The 11,410-nt window shown below is 43.3% G+C and overlaps 1 protein-coding gene across 1 annotated transcript in view; it reads left to right on the top strand.

Annotated features, from left to right (window-relative positions):
• Positions 9,455 to 11,410, top strand: part of NMU (neuromedin U) — a 26,245-nt gene continuing 24,289 nt past the window's right edge. Inside the window, exon 1 of the mRNA XM_003129032.4 lies at positions 9,455 to 9,656. Within this exon, the coding sequence (XP_003129080.1) occupies positions 9,548 to 9,656 (109 nt within the window). The 5' untranslated portion in view covers positions 9,455 to 9,547. The remainder of the gene's footprint in view (positions 9,657 to 11,410) is intronic.

The following is an 11,410-nucleotide window of genomic DNA, read 5'->3' as shown; positions in this document are numbered from 1 at the left end:
GCCGTAAAAAGGAAAAAAAAAAAAAAAAAAAAAAAACCTCAGGAAGATTCTAAGCAATATTTAGTGAAAGATCGCTTCATAGTTCTGATATAATTATAGGATGTATCATCACTTATATAGTGATGATATGCCAGAGTTGTATGCTATTATAAATAAAAGTTTTGTAAATCAGTTACTTATTTTCCTTGTATATATATATATGTGTGTGTGTGTATGTATATAGATATATGTATATATATACATGTGTGTGTATGTATATAGATATATGCCTACTGTATGCCAACTACTCTTAACACCAAGAACTTGTCATAGAATATGAGAGTGCATATAAAATAAGTGTTTTTTTTTTTAAAGATAACAGGGTTAAAAACCTGAGTTGGAGTTCTCAGTCCAGTGAGGGGATACAAGTAAAAAGCTAACACCTGTATAGATAGAGATATCTAGTATGATAAGTCAGGTGGTAGTAAGTGCCACTGGGAAAAAGCTGTGAAGGAGCCCGGAAGTGCTTAGGAGGAGGTGCTTTTACTGTCAAGTGATCAGGGAAGAAATGTATATGTCATAACAGGGTAACATGCTTGCCTTGGATGCTTTGCCCAATATGGAATTAACTCACTGCTCTTAAAGTCTCTCTTACATGCTGCAGCATGAAGTGGTGGGATAGGAAAGGAGTTGAAGGCAATTCTTTGATATTTTGGGGCACGTATTTTTTTTCATTTTATTAAGATTGATTGAAATATAGTTGATTTACAGTGTTGTGATATTTCCGCTGGACAACACAATGATTCAGTTCTGCGTATACACACATCCACTCTCCTTAGAGTCTTTCCCCACCTGGATGATCACAGAACACCGGACAGAGTTCCCTGTGCTGTACTGCAGGTCCCTGTTGGCCAGTCGTTCCATATACCTCAGTGTGCACGGGCCAATCCCCAATCCCCCGTCCATCCCTCCCCCTCACCTCATCCCCTTTGGAAAGAAAAATAAAAATCCAAAAGGACAGAAGGATGAGAAAAAGCAGCTCAACTTAGTTATAGATTGATCAACTACAATGGCCACAATCAAGTGCTGGTAGTTGAGCCATGAAACATATGATGTCATGATGAAACTATCAGGGGCAGAACAGCCTGGGAACATACCAAGTTAAGGCAATGATTGCCTAATTTTATTTTCCAGTGTTCTTTAAGAAGTAAATACCTTATCTGGAGTTCCCGTCGTGGCGCAGTGGTTAACGAATCCGACTAGGAACCATGAGGTTGCGGGTTCGGTCCCTGCCCTTGCTCAGTGGGTTAACGATCCGGCGTTGCCGTGAGCTGTGGTGTAGGTTGCAGACGCGGCTCGGATCCTGCCGTTGCTGTGGCTCTGGCGTAGGCCGGTGGCTACAGCTCCGATTCAACCCCTAGCCTGGGAACCTCCATATGCCGCGGGAGCGGCCCAAGAAATAGCAACAACAACAACAACAACAACGACAAAAAGACAAAAGACAAAAAAAAAAAAAAAAAAAAAAGAAGAAGTAAATACCTTACCTTGTCTACTTCTGCATTTTCCTTTTAAACTGTCTGAAAACTCCTAACTTAGGGTTGAAACGAAAGATGGAAAGTAGCTTATGTCTGTACTAAGGGGTGAAAACATAGAAAAATAACTTGTGATTAATCTTTGAGAAAAAGGGATTTATTCCTTCACAGATGAACTACTCAATACTGACTAATTTTATTCTTCTCAGAAATGTCTTAAATTTCTCAAAATAATATCATCTAGTATTTAATTTAGAGCAACATGACATAGATAGATATAGAACTTTGACTACTTCATATCCGTGTGATCCAGTTAAAAAATCAGAGATAAAAAGATTTGAGATGCTAGAGATAAAATGAGTAGTGATTACTCCTTTTACGATACTAACTGAAACATCACTTACTTTTATATTCAGAAACTCATTCCAGGGCTCTTTTGATTATTTTATTTTAGCATTTTAAAAAATATTGAATAATACCAATTTTTTCTTTTCTTTCAATTACCTTTGGCAAAAAAATTATAACCCACCTATATAAAGAAATTATGTATTTTTCATAAATATCAAATGTCTTTTAAAAATACAATAATGTTTTGACTCTTTTTGTGTATGTGTCTTTTTTTTTTTTTTTTAGGGCTGCACCCATGGAGGTTCCCAGGCTAGCGGTCAAATTGGAGCTGTAGCTACTGGCCTACACCAGAACCAGAGCAGCACGGGATTCAAGCAGGCGCGTCTGCAACCTACACCACAGCTCACAGCAACACCAGATCCTTAACCCACTGAGCGAGGCCAGAGATCAAACCCGGCTCCTCATGGATACCAGTCAGATTTGCTTCTGCTGAGCCATAATGGGAACTCCTCTTTTGATTCAATTTTAAATATATTGAAAAACCCATGAAGTAATTTTTTTAAATGACTGTACAACTCGTGCATAAATAATAAATTTTACTTCATCCTTGTATTTTTATAGCAGTCATTTAATTTGAGATTCCGTTTTTATAAAAATTTCATATGCTAGGAGTTCCCATTGTGGCTCAGTGGAAATGAATCTGACTAGTATCCATGAGGACACAGCTTTGATCCCTGGCCTTACTTAGTGGGTTAAGGATCTGGTGTTGCCATGAGCTATGGTGTAGGTAACAGACACAGCTTGGATCTGGTGTTGCTGTGGCTGTGGTGTAGGCCAGCGACTGCTGCTCCGATTCAACCCCTAGCCTGGAAACTTCCATATGCTACAGATGCGGCCATAAAAAGGCAAAAAATAAAAATAAAAAAATTTTAAAATCAAACTTGATATGTCTAAAAGTATCTTTTTTGCTTCCAGCTTTGTCACAATGTGATTCAATAAGCATGTCAAGAATATCTAATACATTTTTCATTACCACATATTAATATTTTAATTGCAGAGTTCCCATCGTGGCACAACGGAAACAAATCCGACTAGGAAACCATGAGGTTTTGGGTTCGATCCCTGGCCTTGCTCAGTGGGTTGAGGATCTGGCATTGCTGTGAACTGTGGTGTAGGTTGCAGACGTGGTTCAGATCTGGTGTGGTGGTGGCTGTGGCTGTGGCTGTAGCTGTGGCCGGCAGCAACAGCTCCATTTAGACCCCTAGCCTGGGAACCTCCATGTGCTGCGGGTGCAGCCCTAAAAAGACAAAAAAAATTTTTTTAATTGCAATTTAAGGAACAAAGATTCTGCATTCAATGAATTGGAATTTTTTTTTTTTTTTTTAGCATCATGTTTCAAATTAGCAGTAATGGTGTTGCTTTTCTCTAACGGCTTTATCCTCTGATCATCTATCATGTGAAAATCTAGCCTTGCGGGCATCGATGTAACTGCAGAAAGTTATTGACTTTTTGCTTTTTAAAAAATTCTGTTATTACTTTTCTCGAAAGGAATTTATCTCTAAAGGCTCTCTGAGATAAATCTGGGCTGCTTTCTGGCCTGTCCTCAGAGAATTCGCTGACAGCACCTCCACCCACTTCCTCCTGCACAAAAGATTGAAGAGATGAAAGCTTGCTCCTTTTGCAAAAATATTAGTAAGAATGTCTCTTGGACATACAAATCTTTTATTCATTATTACTCCACATCACTGTCACTCTGTGATGAATCTGAAAACAACCTCAAGAGGAAGCACTTTTAATAACGGTGCTCATTATTCCTGTGAACTGTTTAAAATAAACTTAATCAAGTAATTAGAGAAAATAAAAGCTTTCCTCTCCTGTAAAGGATGTTTTATTTCTTAAATCTTGTGAGCTGCTATGTCATTATCAAGGCAAAGTTAGTTATCCTCCAATAGAAAGTCTGAAGAAATGTAGATGCATTTTGTCTGTGGTCTTCCATGTCTTTATTCATTATTCTTTTGTTGTCTTTTAGAAGAGTGTTTCTCTGGTGTTGATTTCTCAGTACAGTGTAGTTCATCCAAAAGTCTTTCTGGGTCCAAAGAGAAAGACAAATGACATATGATATCAAGTATATCTGGAATCTAGTATATGGCACAAATGAACATTTCCACAGAAAAGAAACTCAAGGACTTGGAGAATAGACTTGTGGTTGCCAAGGGGGAGGGGGAGAAGGAGTGGGATGGACCGGGAATTAGATGCAAACCATTGCATTTGAAGTAGATAAGCAATGGATCCTGCTGTATAGCTCTGGGAACTCTATCCAGTCACTGGTGGCGGAACATGATGGAGGATAATGTGAGAAAAAGAATATGGGTGTATATATATATATATATATATATACTGGGTCCTATGCTGTACAGTAGAAATTGACAGAACACTGTTAAATCAACTATAATGGAACAAAATAAAAATCTTAAAAAGACAGAATTGTGAGGAACAAAAAAGTCCAGAGGTTTCCCTCAAAGCAGAGAGGTTGGTATATACCTAGTTTGAAGACACAGCTGTGAAAAGGAATAATTAGGATTACTGGAATTACTATAAAATGTATGACATATTAGTATTCAAAGAGAAGGCAAACTTAGTTATAAGCTGGGAATTCAACCAAATGCCAAAAGTGATTGTGGAAAGAGTTGAAACATATCCTTGTCACTAAATAATAGACACCCATCTTCAGAAGCAAATAGACCCCCACTCATTTGATCATTTTCTTGTAATTGCTACAAGTGACCATCTCCCCTTGAGCCTGACCTCTGTAGCTCCACAGCTGGCTTCTACCCTGAATTCTGTAGAGACCATGGGCTAAATTGAGCTTTTGGAGTCTCAAGTCTTTAAACTTGCTTTTAACTTCCATAATCTCAGCAAAATCTTTACTCTTCAGGATTAGATACCCTTCAGCAAAACTTTTCTCTAAATTTCAAATTTTAAATTAGGGTGGTATTTCAAAATGAATTAGCCTGCATGAACATAAGCAGTACATAACAGAAACATGGGAGATGCATGACAGGGTGCCGGTAGTCTCAGAAAAGTTTAAAAAAAAGACACAGGACTTTTACTATTTTGTTAGTCTATAAATCTTACAGGTGACACTGGCTTAATAAATACTTGCTGAATGAATGAATGAGTGTCCTATAAAACATTTAGAACAGGTCATTATTATTTCACAAATAGTCCACTAGCCATTTTTATATAATGATGCTATTCATAGTTTACAGTTATATCAAAGTGACTGTAAAGCCCAACATTCTCCAGCTGGGTTTTATGAAGTATTTTCTGCCCTGAAAATATTACAGTTAGTGGCAATAGTGTGGCGGTTGATACAGACACGTCCTAGGTGAATGCCTTCACAAAGTGCGAACGGAGGATTTCAGTTCCCAAGAACATCCAGGAATTAGCAAAATTTGGATATTTCATACCAAAAATAGACAAATTTTTCTTGCACTAGATCGCAGGGACTGCCACCATCCTCTGCAATGCCACCATCCTCTGCAATAGGTCATCATCATTGTTATCTAGCCTGGAATTCTTTCTTTTTTAAAAATTGAGTGAATAATGCACCATAAAGCTCATCCCCAATTCAATGATTTTTCTTTCATATCACCACTAATTCCAGAACATTTTCACTACTTTAAAAGGAAACTCTGTCTTTATTAGCAGTCACTCTTCTCTCTCCCAAGCCTCTAAAAGCTACTGTTTTCTGCCTGTGAGGAGTTGCCTCTTCTGGGTGTTAAGCATGAATTGAATCATACCATGTGAAGCCTTTGGTGTCTGACTCCTTTCACTTAGCAGAATGTTGCTGATGTTCCTCTGAGTTGCAGCATCAGTCTTTGGCTCTAGTGCAGACATCGCAGTGTTCTCCCTCTTCAGCTGCTGCTGCCTACTCTCCACTGAAGTCACGGTCATGTTTTTCAAGTGTAAATTGAATCATCTCACTCCTCTACGTAAAATCCTCCAAGCATTTCCCATTTTACTTAGAGAAGAATTTGAATTCCTTCCCATGGTGTTTCAGTGATGGGCTCCCTTCCTGCCTATTTCCCCAGCCTCAGGTCCCCACACTCACTTATTCAAGCTGTACCAAGTCTGGGCCAGTTACCCTGGCTTCCTTCTGCTACTGGAACTCTTCAGGCTTGGTGTTTCTTTCACTTTCTGCCTCAGGGCCTTTGCAAGTGATGGTCCCTTTATCTGGGGCTCTTTTTTTCACAGATCTTGCTGGGACTGGCTTCTTCTCACCTTGCAGACCTCTTGTATCATCCACCTCATTGTCTTGTATCAACCCGAGACAATCCTGAGTCAGGTGTCTTTCCTCCAACCCCAGTCGCTTTCTGTTGTTTCATTACCCTGTTCTAATTTCTCTGTTGCATTTCCTACTCTCTGAAATTGTTCTTTTTTTTGTTTTTTGTTTTTTTTTTTTTACATGTGCTTATTATCTGCCTCCCCTTGAAAATCTGTCAACTGACTTGGTCCCTGCTGTATTCCAAGCTTTTAGAGTGGAACCTAGAAGGTGACCAATCAACATTTGAAGGAACGCATGGTTGTCCTGCCTGGAATGACTAAATCTTCCACACCTTGTCCCTAAAAGCTTGGTGTCTACCTATTACTAGATTTTGCTATTGCCAACTGCTACCGGACTGCTTTTCCATCTCCTGCTGACTCTCATTCTGCTGACATTCCACCCTTCTCCCCTTCCTAAAGTTCCCCATGATGACTTTGCTGGGCATCCCGTCACAGGCTAGCAGGTCTCACAAATCTAGTCCATGACCTAGTTGAGCCTTCATTCTTATAGGTTATAAACAGAAAGCAAAGTCCTGTTGCCAATTTTCAAGAGATAAGCAGGTGAGAGGAACCAGCATGATACCAAGAATCAACGTTTTAGTCTTTTTTTACTTTCTTTGTTTTTAGGGCCACACCTGCAGCATATGGAGGTTCCCAGGCTAGGGGTCAAATCAGAGCTGTAGCTGCCGGCCTATACCACAGCCACAGCAATGCCGGATCTTTAACCCACTGAGCAAGGCCAGGGATTGAACCCACAACCTCACGGTTCCTAGTTGGATTCATTTCTGTTGCACCACGACGGGAACTCCAAAATTTTCATCTTGAAGAGGGTAAGTGGTGTTCTGTAAATGCTGCACCACACCTGCTGGTGTGTTACAGAAGTATAAGCTCCATTTAAATGAACGTGAATTTCTAAACACAGATTGGACTGTTTCTAACCAAACTGTTAAGCTTCCACTGCAGAGACCTGGGATCTAGCTTCTTTGGAATATTTGCACAAAAGAGAACTTTTGAAATCAGTCTTTCCTTCCATTTAGTCATTCGTAGAATTCCCTAACCTCACCTCCTATGTAGGTAAAGTGTCTATTTTCTCTCATTCTTCCATCCATCTTCTCTTATCATCCAAGGCACATAATAGCATGACCATTCATTTGCAAGTCTTTTCTTAAGCATCTTTTTTCAAAAATAACAACTCATATAGACTGAGTGAAGGAAAAGCCATAAATAGGGAGAAAATTGTTGCCACACATTTAGCCCACAAACGCTCCAGGTGCATAAAGCATTTCTATCACGTGGGTAAGGAAAAAACTGACAACCCAAAGGGGAAGAATGGGCAAAAGAGATAAATGAACTTTTCTCTAAAGAGAAAACAATAATGGCCAACAGATTTGTGAAAAGACACTTGATCTCATTAATAATGGGAATTGCAAAGTAAATCCACAATGAGATTCCACTCCCATCAGAATGGTGTCACTGCTGGTGGTGGCGTGGACAACACATAGGAAACAATATCAAGTTTCACTAGATTATCCCTTGTGACCCAATAAGTCTACTCCTAGGTGTATAACTCAGAAAACTCTTGCATATGTGCACCAAAGGCCATGTACTAGACCATCCAGAGCAGCCTGATTCATGCAGGAAAAACCTCGTAATACAGGAGTCATTTCTCCTCCTGACCTGAGGGTGGGTAGAAAAAGCACTGGCCCTGACCTCTCAGTGCACAGGGGGCAGAGACACAAGGAGGGCCGTGCGAGGCCAGAGGCACCCCCCCCCCATTTCACCGACATCGTTTGCATGGCTTTTTTTTTTTCTTACTATTTTGAAAATAATCAAAGCAAAAGTAATCTTGACCCAAATTTCTTCTCATCCATCACTGAGCCTGGACCAGACTCTCTAACCTGGCCTTTCTCACATACTTCCTGGATATGAACAACTTTAAAGTGGTAGCCATCAGGATTTTGTTTGTTTGTTTGTTTGTTTCACTTTATCTGTGAGGATTATTTTCTTGCCTCTCTCTGTTTCTGACACTATTCCAATGGACCTTTATAGTGCAGCTCCTTGAGTATGGGTTTGGGGTCCTTTATCAATTGTAATTTCCTGTAGGAAGATGGCTAAATGTTGCATCCTTAAGGACACGCCTTGCCTGTGGTGGATCACAGAGCGCAGGTCTGATACAGTAAAATCCCTGACTTAGAGGAGAAGCATCTTCCAGAATAGAATGGCCAGCAGCTCCCCACATGCTGATACCCTTGGGCAGGTTGTTTGAGTATCTCTAAGCATCATCAAATGAGAGTCAAGATAATTTTAGATCCCAGAAATGCCATGAATAGTAAAGGAAGTAGCATGGGAAGTGCCTGATATGAGAATGTCCCTTAAGAAATGTTAATGTCCTTTCTTCCCACCCTTTCCTCAGCGCTCCTTTCAAAAGGGGGTCAACAAGATCTCTCATGTCTTTTTGGAGAAGGAAATTAGACCCATTTCAGCCAGGGACCTGGAAGATACTGTTCCCTGGATGTTTCCACTTTGGAAGGAGAGTTTGGGGAGGGATATCGAAAGTCAGGTCCCTCTGGAAATCAGAATACAACAGCCAGAGAGAGACAGCAGGGGAAGTGCATAGAAAAAGGAATTACCTTAGTCTTGGAATTCCGCGGGACCAGAGACCTCCCTGAATTGTTAGAAATGTGTGTGGTCAAGTCCCGGCAGGACAGCTTTTTCACCTTGACTTTAACAAACAACTGCTTTCTCTAAAGGGTCTTAGACCTTGCAGGAGTTGGGGGCACAATAACAACAACACAGAACCAGCACCGCTCTGATATTCTCGGGCGCTGAGCCCGGAGCTGGGGAGGAAGAGGAAACAGGAGAGGCGCTTGGCTCCTGGAGCTCTGGGCGGGTGAAGCAGGGGCGTCCGAACAGAGCATCGCTACCACCAAGTTTAAAACCCGGGATCCCAGCCTGCGCGGCCTCCTGGCTTGTCATCCCCTCCAGCTTCCCCTCCCTCCCTCTCTCCGGAGAAGGGAATAGATGTTCCGTTCTCCTTTGTTCCAGAGCCCCTCGGCGGGAAGGTGAAAGTGCGCGGTACCCTGAGTCAGAAACCTGTGCGGGGGGCGCGGGTCCAGCCGCTGGATGGGCGGGAGCCCGCAGCGGGCTGGGAGTGACGCGTGGGAGGCCGAGGGCAGCGAGGTGACGCGCGAGGACCTCGCCGCCTCAGCCCACGTGTCCTCGAGATTTAAAAGTTGGCAGCGCGCGGAGTCGCCAGTCTGGCAGCGGAGCCGGGCGAACAGCAGGCCGAGGACGCAGACACGCGGCGAGAGCATCGCCTGGAGCGCAGGGTCCCGGGCCCCCAGCCGCCCTCAGGCGCCGAGATGCAGGGAGTCGCGAACCGCCGCCTCGGGCAGTCCCCCGCACAGGTGACCGCGGCGCCCCCGCTCCTGCTGCTGCTCCTGCTCTCCTGTTGCACGGAGCCTGGCCGAGGTGAGTCGACCCAGCGCCCCCCAGGCAACCGCGCCGCTTCCCCCTGCTGCGATCGCCGCGCTCCCTTCCCTTCCTTTCTCGCCTCTTCTCTGGTCTCTGGGATTCGCCACCCCTCGTGCCGCAGGCCTCCCCAGGCTCTCGCTCTGAACGCAGGTGCAAGTCCTCAGGCCCTGAGGCAGCCAGCGGCGCAGGTGCCAGTGGCCCGACTGGCTTGGCGTAGGTCCCCCTCGGACTTGGGATGTCCAGCCCCCCGTGTCCCCTGGGTAACGGGAGTTAGAATAGTGAACATTAAAGTGAACATCCTTTGATGGCAAGACTGGTGGGTTTGGTACCTTGCCTACTGAGGAAAGTGCTCAGCTTCCTTGGTGAGTGAGCTGTTCTGTTCAGATAACCTGAGCCCTAACCAGGCCCCATTCCAGACGCGTCTGAGGGGAAGGAGTGGACTCTGTGCCTCATTAGTTTTGAGGCACCAGGACAAGAGAAGAGACTTTCTCATGACGCAGAGCCAGGCTTTCAGTTAGTGCTACTGCCAGAGCCAGTGAAGGCAGGTGCCAGTAGCTAATGGGGACTTCCTGAGCTTGGCTTAGAGAAAACAGGCGGGCAAAGCAAACGCAATGTTGGGAAAGGGTGTCTGAGGCTTGGGAGACAGGGAGGGCAGATGCCAGAAGCTCCAATGGAGCGGTCACTCCCTGTTCTCTTAAGAGTACCTTTTCAGGGGACCAGCCTTCATCTTGCGTCTCTGAGCCAGGGCCCCTCCAGCACTAGCCACTGCCCTGCTAGGATCAGGAATTTTCCAGCTTTGCAACAGGTTCTCTTCAATTCCCTCTGCTCCCCTGTCAATAAGATAAAGGAGGGCCGACTGTTAGAGAATGTTAGAGACTTGAAACTAACTGCAGGGATGTTCCTTAGCCTGCAGTCTAGCCCTCAGTCAGAGGCAGGGGCGTGTGTGTATTTTTGTTGTTGTCATCTCATTGTTTTCCACCTTTCCTTGAGGCACTGGAGAGTGGGGAGGTGGGGACACCTCTGCCTGAAAAGCAAGGTAATTGGCTATGAATTCTAAGCAGTCAGAAGCTAGGAGCACTAAACCTTCTCCATCATCTATTCAGCAGTGATACCACAGGGCTACTGCAAAGTCATGTTCATCTTTTTCTATTTTTAAATTTTTATTGGTGAAATTAGGATGGTAATCTTCATCTACCTTATTAAGGAAGCAGATAACCATAGTTTAATTTTTCCCTCTGTAAAGCAAATGTATTTTCCATGTATATTATGTACAATATGCTTGCAGTGATTTTTGCACCATTGGGCAATAACTTCTTTTTGGGGCGGCAGGGGCATTTTCAGGCTTCTGGTGATTGCGTAGAAACTATAGAAAGTAGCAGCTGAATTTTTTTTTGTTTTTAAAGACAAGTCTTGGGTTTTATTGCCAAAAGACCTTATCTACTGATTGACCCACCTCTCATAAATACCCTCAATATTTCTCAGGTAAAGAGATGAGATACCACTTTTCCTACAGAGACCCCCCTAGACTACCCTTTTGTGTCTTCTTTCCCTTTCAGACCTGCTCTTGCTACTAAAGCATTAATGTTATCACTCTAAATATGTGAGGGGGCGGGAAGGGGATGAATTTTCCCTAGTTATCAGCCTTCATCTTCATCATCCCTAGTCACCTGTCCTGGTGACCTGCCCTCGTCCTGAGCCCCCAAGGATAGCACTGGAGGGGAAGCATGACATGCTGAAGCCAAAACTGAGGG

Source organism: Sus scrofa, chromosome 8 (assembly GCF_000003025.6).
Source record: "Sus scrofa isolate TJ Tabasco breed Duroc chromosome 8, Sscrofa11.1, whole genome shotgun sequence".
Classification (NCBI taxonomy): Eukaryota; Metazoa; Chordata; class Mammalia; order Artiodactyla; family Suidae; genus Sus; species Sus scrofa.
This window is presented reverse-complemented; position numbering and strand designations above follow the sequence as displayed.